Consider the following 21,041-nt stretch of genomic DNA (forward strand, 5'->3'; position numbering starts at 1 on the left):
TTAAAAAACTAATGTCAAATGCGACAGGAATTGACAACATTAACTTAAAGCTTTTAAAACTTGTTGCTCCCTAATAACGCACATTATTAACACTTCCCTCAGTCACTCAGTAGTACCATCTCTATGGAAGAACTCCATTATAATTCCTGTTCCTAAAATTTCAAGCCCAACTTCCATGAGCGACCTGCGTCCAATCAGTATATTACCGACCCTTTCAAAAATTCTGGAAAGAGTAGTGTACGAACAATTACATCAACATGTCCACCGATATATCATCCCCAACGTTCAATCAGGATTGCGGCCATTTCACAGTACAAACACAGCACTTCTCAAAATTACTAACGACATTGCTACAGCAATTGATCAAAAGGACGTCACCCTACTGGTACTAATGGACTACAGCAAAGCATTTGATGTGATTAACCATAAATTGCTTCTCGCCAAATTGGCATACTACGGACTCTCTGCCAACTCAATCAAATGGTTCTGTAGTTATCTAGATAACAGAACGCAGTGCGTAAAACTTTATGGTGAGATCTCCAATGAAGTTAAGATCCTAAAAGGAGTACCACAAGGCAGTATACTTGGCCCTTTGTTGTTTATAATTTTTACTTCTGATCTACCGCTGTCACTTACCGACGCCTGTACTGTTCATCTATATGCGGACGATACGCTAATGTATACATCGTGTAATCCGTCTCGAGTGAATCAAGCAGTGCATAGTTTAAACAACAATTTGCGTCTTGTTTCGGAGTGGTCTGTGGCAAATGGTTTGATTCTAAATCCGACTAAAACAATAGCTATGTGTATTGGTGGTAAAACTTCACGTGAACGCGCATTAGAGCACTTAAGTGAGCAAATAAAAGTAGGTGGCGTAACTGTTTCGCTTAGTGATGTGGGGAAGAATCTGGGGGTGTGGTTTGATAAACATTTAAATTTTGAAAAACACGTATAAAATGTTGCAGGTATCTTTTGCGAAGTTCAAATATATTTATAAATTTAAAAAGGTGTTGTCGTCTTCATTGAAATGGTCTTTAGCCACAAGCCTAGTTATGAGTAACTTCAATTACTGCAGCATTGTATATTACAGTTTTCTTACAAAGGTGTATAGGAACAAAATTCAAATGTTACAAAACACTTGTTTACGTTACTCTTTTAGTATTAACTATAGTGCACATGTTACGCCATATTATTACAAAAACTCAATCTTAAAAATGGAAGAAATGTTTTGTTTACAATGCGTTAGGTTTTTATATAATCTACTTGTAAATAAAAGTCCAGGTTACTTATACAGCCAGTTGATTTTGCGATCTGATTTGCATAGCGTGAATACAAGGTTCAAACATTTGTACAATATTCCAGCCCATAGAACTTCAAAATATGAATGTAGCTACTCAGTAGTAGCGCCCACTTTGTTAAATAAATATATTCAAGGGAGAGACATTAAGAGTAAGAATTTTTTTAAAAATAATCTGAAACCGCAAATGATTGAATTGTACCATTGAATAACTTTGACTCAACGATATTATACTTAACATACTTACTTACTTACATCTATTTAACATTATTTGTAAGTTATCTTTCTGTTATTATAGTTTATCTTCTTTCTTTTATATTGCACTTAAAATTAAGTTAGTTTAATGTATCTGTACTTGCTGGTGGAGTGGAATAACAGCTTTGGCTGAACTCCTACCATTTGTGTTTTTCACAATAAACATTATTATTATTGTCGGTGTTTCTTGTGAGAACTCAGGTCTAGCCTGGTTAACTAATCGCACGGATTAAAATCAAGTAACGATTAGTGTCTGTGTCTGTGTCTAGTGAAGTTATGTAGGGTTCTAAAGAAAAATAAAAAATAAAATAAATATTCGCACACTCACATTGGAAATCTAGGGATATAGTAAGTAAAATGAGTAAGTTCGCATATCGGATTAGCGCTTATATTCACAGAGCGCATGAGGTTATACATCTTTCCTTATTTAAAACTTTGAGGTAGAGGGCAAGTGCGTATCTAGTTTTACGAACCGCGGGCGGTGAACTAAGAATTACACTGGACGTTACAGACGTTTAAAATGGAGGTTGTTGCAGCAAACAGAGAAAGCAATAGTTAAGGTATGTTGGTCTAGGAATGGGAAATACCCACTTAAAAGCGTCAAGCCAGTGACACTCAAAAGTGTTTTAAGTGGGTGTTTCCCATTCCGAGACCAACATACCTTAACTATTGCTTTCTCTTTTTGCTGCAACAACCTCCATTTTAAACGTCTGTAACGTCCAGTGTAATTCTTAGTTCACCGCCCGCGGTTCGTAAAACTAGATACGCACTTGCCCTCTACCTCAAATGTCATGTTTTAAATAAGGAAAGATGTATAACCTCATGCGCTCTGTGAATATAAGCGCTAATCCGATATGCGAACTTACTCATTTTACTGACTATAGTATGTAATTCATACTTACCAACATAGCTATTAATGGCCACAATAGTCAACGCTATCAAGAAAGAAGAAAACAAAACAAAAATATCATTATAATAATTCCTGTACTTTTATTAAATAGAGTTTATTGTGTAAGTGTTTCTTTGGCTTTGCGTTTGGGTTGTATATGAGTGGGTTGTGATAACGTGGTGTGTTTATGTGAAGAAGGAGTTTTGTGTTTTTTAACTGTGCTAGGACGTGTAACTTTATTCAGTGGACCTGTCTTTGTAGTGCAAGTTGCGTTACTTGTATTTATTGCGTTTGTTTGTTCAGGAAGTTGTGTTTGTGTGGTTGGTTGAGTTAAGGGTGGAGATATTACAGTATGTTGTGTGTCATGTTGTGAGTCTAAAGTGCTGTTTAGGCTTTTGCGTTTGGGTTGAATACTAATGGGTTGTGATAATGTGGTTTGCTTCAGAGGTGTGTAACAGTTTAGTTTATTTATATTCAAATTTCAAAATTACCGCTTGCTACGTTAGGCAGGATATAGGTGAGATGGCGTCACTTGTACGCGTGCTTCTTTCCTCGCGCAGAATCGCGTAATTTTTTCACTTCATTTCCGTTTTAAAGCCAACGAGGTTGTACTTGTAGAGCGTGGCATTGTGAATTCTTCTAAAACCAGTGGGTAATATTTGCCATCATTCACGTAAAATCTCTGGCAATTTTACCTGTTTATTGGCGTTGTCGAGTAGAGTAACTCAGAAGCCGTTTTCTCCGTTGTGAGGCTATATCTGGTGGAAGTTCATCGCCCTACCTACATGTAAGTGAAATGGCGTTGGTTTTCTTTTACGTTATGTTATCTAAAATTCTTTCAGATTCACAACCTCTTGGATAATTTCCATACCTATTTCATTGATTTAAGTATTTTTCATTACCCTCCTGACGATTTCAGGTATGTTATTAAAAATCTCGTTAAGGGAGTTGTACATCTTCATTACTTTTAGGGGGTCCATGTAGTAGATGAATTCTTGTACCGGTCAATCCATGTAGTAGATGAATTCTTGTACAGACGAATCCTTGTATGTAAATGAATTTGCATCTTGCGAATATTCCGGAGTACGAACACCTGTTGATTGCCGGCAGCTATCCGGCGTACCACCGAGTAGATAAGCGCTAACACCTAAACGATACCGGGAGCGACCAGCTGATTGTGGAATTTTCGGAAGATACGATCTTTTACACAACCTTTTTTTATTTGCTTCAATACCGTTAATCTAGTGTAACCTTCCGACGATTTATGATCGGAGCTTTGTATTTTGTTCGCATCTAGTGTTTGAGGTCGTGGCTCTCTTCAAGAGCAACGCACCTGTATTTAACGTATGGGTAAACGAGCCGGCTACGAGTAAGCTATTTTTGGCCCTTCCGGCTCATATAATCGTTCCGAGCGTTGTAGCTTGGGGTTTGTTTTTGTGTTACAGAACTGGAACTTCGAAGGAGAGCTCTTTTTCGGAGAAGACAGCGTATGTGTTATTCAAGGTAAGATTTTTAATTTACTTGTACCCAGTGTTGCCTATATGAGTTGTTATTCGGGTTAACTTAATTCAATCTTTGAATCCATTGAAATCTTAACTACATTTTTGCTCGATCATTGTTGTAGGGGGCTGGTAACGTAATTATTAGGGAAGTGTTCAGGAATTTATTTGGGGATTATTTTTGTCATTTAAAGTATTTGTTATTGTCGTATTGAAGATACATTTTATTTGCCGATCCTGCACCGTTTTGTCAGGATTAATAAATCAGAATTGCTCGTAGTGAATTTATTATTTGGCTCTCTTGTGTTTTCCCAATTTCTATACAGGAGAGGTCAGAATTTGTGCAAAATTGGGTGGCGCTCAACTAATCATTTCTAGTGACTACCAAAGCTCAAAAACTTATGTTATATGCCCAAACGAACAAACCGCTGTGGAAGATTCTCATCTCGAGCCCTTCTTTTAATTAAGAATCTGAGCTAGCTGGCCGTTTATGCGGCGGGGTTTGAGTTTTACAGCGCCGAACTAACCTCACGTTATAGGTGAATCTCTGATTTGCTGTTGTTTACATTTACATTTCACATTTCTGTATGTAGTATCTTGTGGTATGTTTAGAAATTTACGAACAATATGCTAGGATATAAAACATAACCTAGCAGAAGATACTTTTGGAAACCTATTAAAATACCTGGAAGCTATAGATATTCTGAAAGAGATATAGTATGACTGCTCACCCGCAAGAACATTCAATGACCTTAGCAGTCGAAATTTCTTGCAGCTCAGAGCTTTTAATTATCTAAAAAAAAAAAAAAATAAATAAATGTTTGTATGTGTTTTTGTCTAAACCTAATAGTTGTAAATTGTGGTGTATTGTCTTTGGTATAACTCCGGTAGCACTAAGAATAATGGGAACTATAACAGTAGATTTCATTCTCCATTGCGTCTTAAGCTCGATAGCTATATCGGTGTATTTGCGGTGTTTTTCTGCATGTGTTTTAGATAAGTTGTTAGTGTTGGGTATGGCAATGTCTATAATACAAATGGATTTTTGTGTTTTATCTATAAGTGTAATATCTGGTCTATTATTGTGGATAGTTTTGTCTGTGAGTAGTGTCCTGTCCCAATATAATTTGTGTGTGTTGTTTTCAAGTATGATCTGTGGCGTGTATTTGTAGTATGGTGTCGTATTTGTTATTATTATTATTATTGTCGGTGTTTCTTGTGAGAACTCAGGTCTAGCCTGGTTAACTAATCGCACGGATTAAAATCAAGTAACGATTAGTGTCTGTGTCTGGTGAAGTTATGTAGATTCTAAAGAAAAATAAAAAAAAAATATTCACACACTCACATTGGAAATCTACGGATAGTATGTAATTCATACTTACCAACATAGCTATTAATGGCCACAATAGTCAACGCTATCAGGAAAGAAGAAAACAAAACAAAAATATCATTATAATAATTCCTGTAATTTTATTAAATAGAGTTTATTGTGTAAGTGTTTCTTTGGCTTTGCGTTTGGGTTGAATACGAGTGGGTTGTGAAACGTGGTGTGTTTATGTGAAGAAGGAGTTTTGTGTTTTTTAATTGTATTTATGGTGTTTCTATGTTCCTGAGGTCTTATTTGTGAGGTTGTTTGGGTTTTTGGTGGAGATATTGCAGTATTTTGTGAGCCTGTGGTGCTGTTAAGGTTTTTGCGCTTCGGTTGTATACGAGTGGGTTGTGACAATGTGGTGTGTTTCTGTGAAGAAGGAGTTATGTGTTTTTTAAGTGTGCTAGGGCGTGTAACTTTATTGGGTGGACCTGTCTTTGTAGTGCAAGTTGTGTTACTTGTATTTGTGGTGTTTCTTTGTTCTTGAGGTTGTATTTGTGTGGTTGCTTGGGTTTTTGGTGGAGATATTGCAGTATTTTTTGAGCTAGTAGTGCTGTCAAGGTTTTTGCGTTTGGGTTGTATACGAGTGGGTTGTTTCTGAGAAGAAGGAGTATTGCGTTTTTTAACTGTGCTAGGACGTGTAACTTTATTGGGTGGACCTGTCTTTGTAGTGCAAGTTGCGTTACTTGTATTTATGGTGTTTCTTTGTTCTAGAGGTTGTGTTTGTGTTGTTGCTCGCATTATTGGTGGAGACATTACGGTATTTTGTGAGCCTCTAGTGCTGTTAAGGTTGCTGCGTTTGCGTTGAGTACGAGTGGGTTGTGATAACGAGGTGTGTTTCTGAGAGGAAAGAGTATTGTGTTTTTTAGCTGTGCTAGGCCGTGTAACTTTATTGAGTGAGGGCGTCTTTGTAGTGCATGTTGCGTTACTTGTATTTATTGCGTTTGTTTGTTCAGGAAGTTGTGTTTGTGTGGTTGGTTGAGTAAAGGGTGGAGATATTACAGTATGTTGTGTGTCATGTTGTGAGTCTAAAGTGCTTTTGCGTTTGGGTTGAATACTAATGGGTCGTGATAATGTGGTTTGCTTCAGAGGCGAATCTCTGATTGTAGTATATGTTGTATCATTTGTTGTACTTGTTTGTTCGGTAAGTTGTATTTGTGTGTTTGTTTGGGTTAGAGGTGGAGATATTACAGTATGTTGTGTACCGTGTTGTGAGGGAGTGCTGTTGTTTACATGTATACGTTATTATTATTATTATTATTATTATTATTATTATTATTATTATTATTATTATTATTATGTAAGGATCTTTCTACAAAGCGTAAGTTCCACTCACTTCTGAGTTTTATATGTAATTTGTAAACATGTAGTTTAAGTTCTCTGTGTTAAATAATGTAATATGATTGTATCTAAATACACTTTAATTTAAAAACTGTGTATTCTTTATCGATATTTATGATTTAGATCGAATTGGGGAAATTACTTCATGACTTTAGAAGCTGGTGACCAGATGGCGCTACTCTGATTTTTATACTTTAGTTCACAGTACACCCACCAGGATCCGCCAAAATACCATACAAATTTGTAACATTGCTGTTTCTATTCTGAGAAGGCCGTATTCTGTGGTAATGTAATGAGATATGATGGGAGTGGAAGTTATCTGTAAAAAACCCTCATAAAGATGAGTAAATTTTATTGTTTTTTCCGAGGTTTTTTCTCATATGACACATATAGTATATGGTCGTATGTGGGTATGGTATGTCCATTAACTAATTAAATAATGTAGTAGGATACCTATTAATCACTTGTAGCAGTCACGTATTCAAGCTATTAGCTACGCATCCATGCAAATGATGATAGCTCACTTTAGTTGTAAATCTGCTCAAAATACAAAATCGAAAACAGAATCGCATTTTTCTACCTATATCCGAAAAATTATAGTAAACTGAATAACATTGGCGAAGATGGCGAAATGTAAATAGCAAATTTCCCTTACAAAAATACCCTAAAAAACATACGCACATATATCAAAATATAAATAGAACAGGGAGATGAATTTGAACGTTCCTATATAAGCTTAACATTATTCATGTTGCGCGGTACCTACTCTATTACAACGGCAAATAAAAGCCTTATCTAGTATTTGTAATCTTTGATGATTAATGAACACTGTTCTTTGCGTAATTTATGACGTTGTGTATAGAATGCAACTAGAATTTCTGATATTTTACGCACTCACCCGATTATGCATCGATTGCCAATTTGTGTCGTCGATTTCCACGGGACGCTTTATAAAGTCACGGAAGCGGAAGGCACAAATCACCGTTCTAGCGATCACATCCGTATACTAAGTGCATGTAGGAAGCCACGCATCGATTATATTTAAAGGAGTTTTGTTTTAAAAAGACGTATCGCATCAAATAAACGAGAGTTTTACTTTTATTTGCGCTGTTGCTTATTTCCTTTACGCATTTTATCTACAACTTATCATATCACTACTTACCTAATTCAGATACGAACAGAACCGATACTTAAAACTTTAAAACAAAACAAAAAAACAAACGCAATTAATATGATTGCGATTCCTCTGTTAGCAACTCATTTGATCTTTTTTTTATTTTAGCTAGGTAGGTACATTGAAATTTTCTTTTAGCTTTGGCGACTCATTATGCTGTTTTTATGTTAGAGTTAAAATGTGTTTCGCGCACTTTCCAACGAACGACTTTCTGTATCCGTCCATGACATTAACACCACAGTATTCAACACATTTAGGTAGTATGTCTGTGGTTGGTAGCTCGGGCACCTGAAATTGACGATTTTATGTGGGCATGCACAGATTTTCTTATTTATAAAGATGTTATTTTGAATTTTTAACCACAGGTGCTTTTAGCAAAGGCAAACATGTAGCATATACATACTATAGCGAGTACTATACAGGGTGGTGACTTGCGTCACGCATCATAGGGATTTCAATGTAAAATTCATAACATGCAACTATTGGCTCCCCAAATTATTTTAGAGCAAAAATGTATTAAAGTTTTTTGTAGAAAAAAAATCTTTACGTCAATAAACCTTATTAGTTTTCAATTTTTTACATAATAAAGACGGAAAATTGGAAAAATAAAACCCGCATCTTTTGCAATAATCTGCGATGCCATGGAATTTTCTAAAACAAAAAGATGTCCAGTTATCAATTAGCAGTAGTTCGAAATGGATTTTATGATTGACTTGGTTACTGCCTTGCAGTTAATGGTGACTTATTCGAACATTTATTGTAAATTGTTATATTAGGAAACCGTTTTTAGTCATTTGGTCTTTCTTTATGTTGAATTCGCTGTTTTAAATATAATACTTTTTGATAGAATTTGATTTGTTTTATAGCAGACATTCCATGGCATGACGGATATTGTAGTTTTTGTATTATAAAATTCCATGGCATTGAAAAAGATGCGGGTTTTATTTTTCCAATTTTCTGTCTTCATTATGTAAAAAATTGGAAACTAACGCGGTTGATTGACGTAAAAAATTGTTGTCTATAACAAACCTTAATACATTTTTGGTCTAAAATAATTTGGGGAGCCAATAATGGCATGTTATGAATTTTACATTGAAATCCCTATGATGCGCGACGCAAGTCACCACCCTGTATAGCAGTGTTTCTCAACGGGGGCTATGACGTATTTCTTGGGGGCCACGAACGAAAGACAGAATATTGGTAGGCCACGGAAACTTTTTAGTGGGCCACGAAAATTCGCTTCTACAATATCTTACTGAGATATTAAAATTGAATAATTTGACCAAAAATGGTTAGTACAAAAATTATACCACAATAACCCCTTATCCTTGTTTGTGTTATCTCACTGTACCTTTCCTAGAAAGCATAATTAAATCCTAATCACAACTTTAAATTTAAATGTTTATAAATGGCAAACGCACAATGCAATTAATACACGCGATACCGGAAAATGTTTGTTATTTTTTTCTAACACTACGAAAGATTAGATTTTCTGCAACTTTCAGGCGCATTTTTAACAACAATTTCAGCGTCAAAATAAAATGAGCTTGAAAATGGTTTCTTGATAACTGCAAAATAACTCAAATTAATTTAGATCTAATTCTAAAAATGTGTTTAAAATATTGAAATGCCACATTTAATGGCCTATATTCTACACATTTTTGTGGGGTCTGCGAAAGACGTAAATTAGTCTAAAAACACGTAAGTATAAAGCTATACTAAAATTTCAAAAAAATTTTTTTTCAATATAAGTTCGTGCGCACGTGAACGCACCGGAACGGACGTGCAAAGGGCCCGTGCCCCGGCTGGAACTATTTTGGGGGACAGTGCTACCCTAAGAAATTTGATTTGCTTTGATAAATAAAAACAACCTGTAAAACAGCTACAAAACAAGCCCTTGGTTGTCTTGTATGGGGTTATTGGATTACAGGATGAGTGGAGAGTATATGTTTACAGTCACTTCATTTCTTTCTTGAGACATTTTTAGTCTGCCCTGGGTCATGATCATGCTACTTATTATTGACAGTAGTGGTGGTTGGTTGTATGTGCATGTAGTGTAGCCTGTAAGTACAAGGTTTCCCAAAAGTTCCCAGACGAGAGTGTGCTGAATGTATTTTTTTTAATCAAAAACTAGGGAGACTTTTTTAACAATTCCTACCGCAATGGCCGACGAATTTTGTTGTTTACACTATGGACCAAAAACGGTTAAACAATGTTGCATTGCTAAACGTTCACCAACAATTAACGTATTAACGTTGAGTAGCAAATGAATTTATTGGTTGAATGTACGCAAAAATACAAGTGCAATGCAGTAAACATGTTTAGGTACATACCGAAGTACATACATATTATGTATTAATTCAGGAAGTATTATTCTATTCTTATTATTTACTAACGAGCGACAAAAAGACAGTTCATGATTTTCAAATTTCTGAATTTCTGTCGGCCCGGCCCTCCGCCCGTCCGTCCGTCTGTGTACACGATAACTCGGGAACGGTTTCGAATTTTCCAATTCTGTTTTCAGTAATAGACAATAAGTTAAAAATTATAAACATTAATGATATTAATAATAATAATAATAATAAGTTTGTCTTCACCAGCCAGATTAATTATTCATTAATGTTGACTTTAGTTAAAAAGGAGATGAATTGTTCCTTATCTTTTTGAAACTCTTTTTTTACTAATTTTAATCCTACCTTTTGCTTATTCAATAGCCAAGGCTTAACCCACCACCTTCGTTTCATTTTCTTGCACTCAGTCTCAAGTAAAAGACTCCTAGCAGCGATCATTATAGCGGTCTTTCTTTTTTTATTTCGTAATCTACTATTTAAGACAGAGGGAAACATTTTGACTTTTCACTTTTTTTCTACTAAAGTAAAAATGCAAACCTAACCTTACAATAATTAAGGCTCGAATTAAGGCTGGTGAAATTGTACAATGACATTTAAAACATCAAAAAATTGATCAAGTTATCAGCAGTGTAAAACCAAAGAACTTGCGCAAGAAATTGTCAATGTAAAAAATGAGCTCGACACACGGCTCAACACCAGTATCAAAATTTGATTTTGCGCATGCGCACTGCCAAGTTCATTATTTAGGAAAGCATTTAAATTAAATTTATTTATATTTGCACTTGTTCCACTATTACGTAGTATCCCAACTGCGAGAAAAGTATATCAAAACTACACGTAGCAAGGTTGTAAATAGGTTTCTTGTAGTTTGAAAAATTCTGCGTCTGCTCATGTCCTCATTTATTATTTTCGAGATTATTTTTCAATTCGAGGAACCGGAAAAAATAGATACTTTAGAATTTACAATTTTAGAAATAAATTTGCAAAAACGCGCTAAAAACTATAAACAATTGAAATGATCGAAATTCATTTCTCCTATGTCGTTTGGATATTTTCTCAAGGGAATGAATACATGAATAACGATTCTTTACTGCCCGGAGAAATGGAGGGAGCAAATCGACGTGATAGGTTGTCCAATTTTAAAAAAGTGATGCGTACTTGTTACGTCAAAGATACCCAACGTACTAATTACGAAAGGTTGCGCTCACGTGATCATCAACAACAGAAATCTAGCTAGAGAATAAACAAGTTAAAAAGTAATCGTAAACGATTTACATAAAGCGCATTTCCACTTGCATTCATTTCTCATTTGTAAGATGCAACTTCTATAAAATCGTAAAAATCCGGCCACAAATATGAAAGATAGCGTTGCACATGGGCAATCCATTTTTGTCGTGCTACTTCAATGTCAGCTTATGAGAAGAATTTCATTTCAAGGCTTTTCTAAATAAGAAAGTTGGAACTGCACATGCGCAAACCTAAATTTTGAAACTAATGTTAGATTTTCCTTTGTTCCAAGCGCCTAAATATCAAATTTCACTTAAATGCTTCCATAGATAAAAAAAGTTGGCACTGCGCATGCGCAAAATAAAATTTTGAAACTGGCGCTAGATTTTCCTTTATCCCAAGTGCCTATGTATCAAATTTCGTTTAAATTCTTCCATAAATAAACAAGTTGGCACTGCGCATGCGCAAAACCAAATTTTGAAATTGGCAGTTGATTTTCCTTTATTCCAAGTGCCTATGTATCAAATTTCATTCAAATGCTTTTATAAGTAAAAAATTTTGCAATTAGTTTATAAATGGTCGAGATGCGAAAAGGGCACTGTGAATTTTGAATCGATTCGATTCAACTTTTGGCGTTGCGTATTATATGGCTAAAGCTATGCCCATATTGAATTTCATGCAATTCAGTTCATAACTAACGGAGATGTAAAAGCGATCGAACATTTCTAAACAAAGTTATTGTTCACACGGACAGATAGATGGACAGACAGACAAAGGAACAGACGGAGAGACCAACCGGCAGGCGACAGATAGCAATGCAAAATTATAAACGATCTCTAGGATCGTTAATAAACGGCAAAAGCGTAAAATTATGGAACATGTAAAAAACGGTTTTTTGTTTTTTTTACAATAACTTTTTTTGTAAGCGGTACAGAAAAAATTCCTTCCTTGGTACAAGACTCGACACCATAGCGAACCAAATAGCGAAAAAAGTAGAACAATAGCTCTTAAGATAAAGAACTAGTAGCGTCGCAAAACGAGCGGACGGACGGACGGACAAAGTGGCCACAATAGCGCATTTTTTTTTTATTTTTGTGGAAATGCGCTAAAAATGCAACTTGACGATATCCGTTTTCTTCTGAATTGTATCTTATACGCGTCGCTCCGTGAAGATTCGTGAAGCGTATCGCTACTAAATTCTGTAATTGCTTAGTCACGTGAGCGCAACCTAATCATGATAATATCAAATGGCATTACAATAATGAATCTTGCCATAATTCTTGGTGATCTATTCTATTCTTATAACAAAAATCATTAAAACTTCTGCGAGCTCTCTTCGAATCCGTGCTAATAACGGAATGGTAAAAGTAGTAGGAGAACAAAAGACACTTTAACTTTCGCAATAACGGTCTTTCGAGAAACCACCATAATGGCGATAAATATTTCAATATGTGCGTCTAATGTTCGCAACTTAACGTCCTCCCCCGGGAGCCATTCGACCCTCATAATCTGACATTTGACACTACATGTAACCTATAAAGGTCGACGCGTGTTGGCATCTTTACCCTCATTATTAACGGTGTGTCTCTTTTACTTACAGAACTTGCGTCAGAGTTGGCAGCAAGTGATGGTGTTACCATTTTTCATTTCCCGGTTTACCCTAATACTTCTGTTCATCATGTGAGCATAAAATGTTACTCTACGTTCCTCAGAAATTTAGACCATAACGTGTCAATGCACAAAAGAAAATTCAAATAGATTTTCGTTTGTGTTCCCCAGTCTCGTTTTATTCCTTTTTAAAAAATATTAAAACTTTCTAACTCATTCATAAATTCATAAATATATAACTGACATACTTCTGAAATAGATGTTTATGTAAAATTGTAAACACTTCCAAATTGATACATCGATTCTGCACTTGCACAGTGTTATTTTTCATAACACTACAAAAAAATGCAAGATAGAAGAACTTTTAAAAAAACGGATCAAAAGCATGGAATCATTCTACTACACTACAGTGCTATTTATTAAGAAGTGGACAGAGGGATTTACGGTCTATTCCGTATATGTTCCGCGGTTGCACGTCATTACCCAAGGATGCTATACATATAATACAGGATTGCTCGATAACTGAATTTTTCGCCGTGTGTATACTCTGTTTTTTAACTAGGAAGACGGATTTAAAAACCTGATTTACACTGAAAATGTCACTAGAATCTAGTAACAAAAATAAGAGACTCATTTTATACAGACATGTATTGTGTGTTGCGTGATGTGCTTTTCTTTCACATTTGGATAGATTTCATTATTTATGCTTTTGGGTTATTATTTGGTAGGAACTCCTTTATATTATGCATACATCATACTTTTACAAACGAATTATAATAAATAGGTAATACATTGATAATAGGTAATCATCCTGCATACATTTTTTGGCATTTGAAACATTATTTTGAATTGTAGTTCTAATTTTTTATCAAGTGTAATACTACACAATCCACATTACAATTTACAACAAATGTTAAGTTATTGAACAGATTCAGAACAATGGAATTATAGTCATATTATTAAACAGCACAGTTCACTGCCTCCGATCCGAGTGAAATAATTAATGGTTCTATAAGTGTGTCCATTAGGCCATTCAAACTACACATCTTATTTTCTTCCTTAGTAACATGTTGCACACAATTCCGCCAATCGTCAGAGCTCACATTTGCAACAACGTTATGGCCACCGGAACGTTTCGAAGGGGTAACAATCCCAGTACTTCGATATTCTTTAATTATCCGGTATACTGTAGATCGTGCAACTCCTAATATGTGTCTCACTTTAATAACCAAATAACGGGTTTACCAATAAGAGCGATAGGATTTTAAATTGAAATAAAACACAGTCAATTTGGTCAAATTTAGGTTTGATTGGTTTTATTAGATGCTGTATTTCATGCCATTTATGATTTAAACAAAATATCGTTCAAATGGCCACCGCGGCTCTTTTTGCACTGGCTCATCCGATCGGACCAATTTTCGATGACTCGGTGGATCATATCGGGTGGAATGGCAGCTATGGTCGCTCGAATGTTGGCCTCGAGCTCGTCAAGAGTCTTGGGTTTATTCGCATAAACCTTTGACTTCACATAGCCCCACAAAAAGAAGTCCAATGGTGTTAAATCGCATGATCTTGGCGGCCAATTGTGGGGGCCATTTTGAGAAATCAACGATTCACCAAACTGTTGACGCAATAAGTCCATTGTAGCGTTCGCTGTGTGGCATGTTGTTGGATAATTTCCAAGCGTTGAGGCAACGTGAACTTGTTCATGATGAAATGGCAAGCCTTACTGATGACAACTGACAACATATGTCAAATGTTTGGCATCCAACATAGCCGCCTTAAACGTTTAAAATCCTATCGTCCCTATTGGTAAACCCTATATATACCTACATCATACATACATTACCTCTGGTAGATGCAATCTTCAACACAAGCGTAGCAAAATTTATATCCGGAGTATCAGACAACATTTGTTTATGTGTTTATAATAAACTGCTTCTCGGAGACTGATAAAATGACCCAAGTTTAAGCGACTACGTTTTTTCAAAGGAGACGAGCTTGCTTTACTGGTAGGTACTTGGAGTTGAATTCATCACTAATGCCAGTACACTTAGGACGCGAAATATCAACTTGTGTTCTTAAAAGAACTGTTTTTTTGTTAAAATTTATGCAAATGGACTCAGAACACAGAAACTCAAAAATAACCCAGATGCCCCGCATGCTTTGATTTTTCGATTTGTGCACCACTTTCATTTGTATTTTACATTATGTACGATTCTAAGAGCTCCTTCCCACGATGCATTTTTGAAACGGTGCACAGTGGAAATTTTCTTCGAAAAAAAGATACGCTTATGCAGAAGTCCATTCCTCCCGATGAGAAATTAGCTTTATTTCTCAGATGAGAGAGTAGAACTGAAATTTATTACAAGTCTCTTCTGTATAATTTTTAGCGCATTTTTGCAAAAAATTTTTTTTGTAAAAAGTAGCTTTTAATCTCACTTTGGCTGGCTGGCTGGCTGGCTGGCAGCAAATGTGGGCGCGTAGAAGAACTCTTGTAGAAAGGCAACGGGTGTACGTGTATCTACAGGGCCGTGAAATTTGTCAACCTTAGGGACATGGCTACATGATGTGGGGTTGGCGACATCTGGGCGTCATCCTCGAGCGTAGTATACTAACGTGAAGGTTTTTCAGTTTTTTCCTATCTTCTACTACAGTTTTGGTCCGATTCTTTTGAAATTGGTGTCGTCGGAAAGATGTTGTAAACGCGCACAACTCCTGCGTGGCGGAATTTTGTTTTTTGTCATAGGGGCGAAATTAACGACCTTTTGCGAGGCGCGCGCGCGTCTTCGAGAAGTAGTCAGGCGCCTTTTACCTTCCGTTGCGAACTCACGCGGTTTAACGTTTCGTGAATCTCGAATCGCTGTCTCTCTTTCTCGTGTCGCCAATAGAAGTGAATTGCGAGTGAACGGGACGTCGGAAGTGGGTACCGTAAAAGAGAATGTGGTAGCCCGCGACACGATCTCACTGATGGTGGAGTCAAATCTTCAAACGCGAATTGCGAGTGAACGGGACGTCGGAAGGGGGTACCGTCAAAGGGAATGTGGTAGCCCCCGACACGATCTTCCTGATGGTGGAGTCAAATCTTCAAACGCGAATTGCGGGTGAACGGGACGTCGGAAGTGGGTACCGTAAAAGGGAATGTGGTAGCCCGCGACACGATCTCACTGATGGTGGAGTCAAATCTTCAATCGCGAATTGCGGGTGAACGGGACGTCGGAAGTGGGTACCGTAAAAGGGAATGTGGTAGCCCCGACACGATCCCTGATGGTGGAGTCAAATCTTCAATCGCGAATTGCGGGTGAACGGGACGTCGGAAGGGGGTACCGTCAAAGGAATGTGGTAGCCCCCGACACGATCTTCCTGATGGTGGAGTCAAATCTTCAAACGCGAATTGCGGGTGAACGGGACGTCGGAAGGGGGTACCGTCAAAGGAAATGTGGTAGCCCCCGACACGATCTTCCTGATGGTGGAGTCAAATCTTCAAACGCGAATTGCGGGTGAACGGGACGTCGGAAGTGGGTACCGTAAAAGGGAATGTGGTAGCCCGCGACACGATCTCACTGATGGTGGAGTCAAATCTTCAATCGCGAATTGCGGGTGAACGAACGTCGGAAGTGGGTACCGTAAAAGGGAATGTGGTAGCCCGCGACACGATCTCCTGATGGTGGAGTCAAATCTTCAATCGCGAATTGCGGGTGAACGGGACGTCGGAAGGGGGTACCGTCAAAGGAAATGTGGTAGCCCCCGACACGATCTTCCTGATGGTGGAGTCAAATCTTCAAACGCGAATTGCGGGTGAACGGGACGTCGGAAGTGGGTACCGTCAAAGGGAATGTGGTAGCCCCCGACACGATCTTACTGATGGTGGAGTCAAATACTTTAAAAGCGAATTGCGGGTGCACGCGGAAAGTGGGAAGCGGTTAGTGAATGTAGTAGCCTTCGACAAGATCTGTTATTGATGGTTGAGTCGAAAGTGGCTAATAGAATACTGATCTGCCACACAAAAATGCGCTGAAGTCCCTTCGATCTCAAACGAGGACTTTGATAATTTTTGAGCTCTACGAGACACCATTGATAGGCTTTCGATATAACGTTTCGTTTAGGTGAATCATCATGTTGCGTCCCCAAACTAGAATAAAATATCCTTTCGTTTTTCCTTTAATGAAAATACCCTGTACATAACCGTTTTGCCTTGCCTGTATATATTTCTATTTGTTATGGGTGCGCGCATGAGCTGCAAAAGCGCACTATGCACTCGTTGCACAGAATTCGTCCATTCTTCGCCGAGACGCTATCGACTTAACGGTGAGAATTCGCCGTTCATCAATGGCCGATTAGCCTTCGTCGTTCGCACATAGATCTTGATCGATCCACAACATATCAAGATGTCGCCGTGCAGTTCGCCACATCGTTATTGTTAACAAGCAGAGGGTCAGCACTGCACATCATGAAGATTTCGTTGTAACAAAATCGACAAAATCGTAGAAAAGAACAATCTTCGTCATTGCAATATAGCCTTCGTTGTTAATGTTAACACGTAAGTTCCTTTGTTTACCTACATTATCCTTCGTAACTTTACCATATTCTAGTAGCCGTCGTGCCCACGTCAACCATGTTCAATAGAAATTCATTTACTTTGTACTTTTTATAATAAACACGTTTACTTTTGTGTCTATATTCTTTCATTCCCAGCATAAACAAGGCCTTGGAAGTAATTCATAAATACAGTCCAATTACAATATGATAGGAAGAGCCGACATCGAAGGATCAAAAAGCGACGTCGCTATGAACGCTTGGCCGCCACAAGCCAGTTATCCATGTGGTAACTTTTCTGACACCTCTTGCTTAAAACTCCTAAAAGCCAAAAGGATCGATAGGCCCCGCTTTCGCGGTCCCTATGCTTACTGAGCATCGGGATCAAGCCAGCATTTGCTCTTTTGCTCTACGCGAGGTTTCTGTCCTCGCTGAGCTGGCCTAACGCGTCGTCCAGCAACTATCTTCCTCGTCCCGAAAACTGACATTTTTTGGACTAATGAAACAAATAACTATTTGCTTCACTGTCAAGGCCGACTTAATACTTAAGTGTGATGTTAGTGGTCATTTATAACCAAATGAAAATTTTTCTATCGATAAGAAGACCTTTTCTAAATTTATACTCTCAGCAGGAATCCCATATTTGCATGGAATAGAATCGGCGCAAATCATTAGTCCGTCCTTGAGAGCTGTTTATGTCTTCTACGCTGGAACGAACCTATACTTCCACGACCCTTAGAATTTAGCGTATAAGGATATGAGGATGTTAGAAGATGTTAAAGTGATTAGTTCAAAGCATGCAATCTTGTTGGCAATAAATTCTTCCAAAGAATTGTATAAGTAGTCATTTATTACCGTGTTAAAATGCCATTGTCATGGTCGAAATGGAATAGGAAATTAAGGGATGTTGTACTCTCTTACTGAAATTATTATTTTACAAACAAATTTCCTAGCAAATTTCACTCCAAGTATAACTCTTATTTTCTGTAATTAATTTAAACTGAAACAAAAAGAGAAATTTAGCTTGGAACGAAACGAAGCAACGGGTGAATATTAATTTTCTACACTTTTTACAGCATAATATTGTATGAACTCTGAATATAAAATTATACTCCTTTTTGCTTTATAATTTAATCAATAAATAAATTTGAATCTGTTTAAAGGTAATTTATTGACGGTATAGTGGTTCAAAGGTAAATTAGTTTTAGAGTATATTATATTGAATAATTTTTTTTAAATTTCCTCATATAAAGTAGTATTTTTCAAACCGTCGCGTCGCCGTCGTTAGGTTTTTTGTATATTAAGTTAATGTCCCACTGGATGCTGCAGAAGTCTAGGCTGGATTTTTTAGAGACTTATGCGACAATAAGTAAAGAATGAAATGCGGGTTTCCCTTGCACATGAAAAATTTCAGTCAACTACACCACCACTAACAATCAAAATGTTATGGTAAGAGGGGCGAGCGCTAGAATAAAAGCAATGTGCAAGAAGATAATGCTCCCACAGCTTCCGTTGTTATCAAATGTGGCGGTGAAGGATTTTTTGTGATAGAAATTACGACTATGCTAACTGTTAGAAAGCGAAAGAAATGACCTATGAAGATAAGCGAAAAATACTCATTGAGGGAAATGGTTGCTTTAAGTACTTGAAAATTGGTCACCTCTTCAGGAAATACAAGAAGAAAGTTCAATGTGAGTCATGTAACCGCAGTCATAATCAAATTATGTGCTCACCCATTAATAAGCAGGCATGTAATCTAAGGAAGACAATGTCCTAGTGGGAAAGAAAGTACAGCAGGATATACACATCATCAGTGCACTCCCAGTATTCTCCTAAACACTTTGGAAGTTAATATCGTTGATGAAACCGGAAAAACAGTGTCAGTTCGGATAAGTGGAGAGACCAGAAGCCTACGCAGATATACAGGGTGGCAATTTGAAAACTTACCACCTCGTTTACCCCCCCCCCCCCAAGTCTTAGTAAATAAACGAGATATTTTAAAAAATAAAAATTCGTTTCGGTAATTCGGAGGGGGAATCACAATGACATAGTTGGCAAATAGCATTACATTTAGGTTAGTAATTATCGTGCAAATAAAAAAATAAACTAATATGATACATTTTCTAAAGTTGGCTTTTATTTCAATAAATGTTCAAAATGGTTTCCGTTATTGGTAAGTAGTATAATCTATTCTCAAACTCTTGTCGAACCTATTCAAATGTCGGTTTTGCAATATTTCGACATTCTTGAATTAGGTATTCTTTGTCTTAGTTCGCCGGTTGAGTTTTAAATACGACAGATTTCAAATGTATCTAACTTTACTACTAACCTAAATGTAATGCTATTTGGTATGGCTAGGAAGCATTTTTTCATAGCTTTCCAACGACGTATCACACATGGGGGGTCACTATTTAAGATTTAAAAGTTGAGGTGGCTGGGGCGCAGGGGGTTGGAGGGGGTGCGTTGCCAACTATGCAACCCTCCGATTTACCGAAACGGATTTTGATTTTAAAATATCTCGTTTATTTACTAAGACATGGGGGGTGGTAAGTTTTCAAATTGCCACCCTGTATAACTACTGTGGCAGCGCAACAAGGAAATGCTATAAAAATTTGAGAGGAATTTCTCGTAAATGTAGTCTTTGAAGGAAAGTTGTCGTAAATACTATAGCGAAACGCATAAAGTAGTGAAATCTCAAAATTAAAAAGAGGTATCTCAACGGACTCCACAAAAACGGCAGACAGTGAAATCGCGGGCTCTTTTGCAACCCCAGAAAAACCAACTTCCAAACGCACCAAAAAGCAAAAGAAAGACAGATATCAACCACAGTCGAACTCATCAGCAAATCACCCACAATCATCTACACCAAGCAAACAATTACAGCAAGCACCAAAAATACAACAACCATTAGAACAATTATTACAACCGATAAAGGAGATTATAGACGGCAACCCGAGCGACTTCCCACTGTCTTACGAAAACTTCAAAAAATTTCTAGAAGATACAATGGGAGTGACAGATCCACTACTAGAAGCTGAAAGATTTACTACTGACATTAAAAGTTTACTTAAAATGATCAAAAATCTTTACCCATATTCGCAAAACAGGTCCTCAAAAACGCGACTGACCAGACTTTCAAACAGAATTAAAAAGCAAGTGGTAATGGGACTTAAAGAAGCAACAACCCAAAACCAAACTTACAGCCAAAGCGACTTCTTTACCTCAGACACATCCGAGTCGGAGCAATCTGAATATTAAAATTCACAGTAATCCAATGGAACTGTTGTGGGTACTACTCACGACTAGAAAACATCCAATACCTATTATCGATGCAATACCGGACTGAAATATTATGCCTACAGGAAACAAATTTCCAAGTAGACGATGCCCCACAAACGAAACACTACCAAGTTTTCTGTAAAAACCGCCCGTCACACCAGGCTCCCCCAAACCAACGCGAATTATTCGCAGCGGATTCGTGACGGAAAGTTCGCA

General features: G+C 37.1%; 1 protein-coding gene across 1 annotated transcript in view; it reads right to left on the bottom strand.

Moving 5' to 3' along the window:
* The window catches only part of LOC116171791 (zinc finger protein 609-like), a 44,279-nt gene extending 36,704 nt beyond the window's left edge, over nt 1–7,575 (bottom strand). The window contains exon 1 of the mRNA XM_031488794.1: nt 7,549–7,575. Within this exon, the coding sequence (XP_031344654.1) occupies nt 7,549–7,560 (12 nt within the window). The 5' untranslated portion in view covers nt 7,561–7,575. The remainder of the gene's footprint in view (nt 1–7,548) is intronic.
* Between the last annotated feature and the right edge of the window lie 13,466 nt (nt 7,576–21,041).

This window comes from Photinus pyralis, unplaced genomic scaffold, assembly GCF_008802855.1.
Source record: "Photinus pyralis isolate 1611_PpyrPB1 unplaced genomic scaffold, Ppyr1.3 Ppyr1.4_LG1, whole genome shotgun sequence".
Lineage (NCBI taxonomy): Eukaryota > Metazoa > Arthropoda > Insecta > Coleoptera > Lampyridae > Photinus > Photinus pyralis.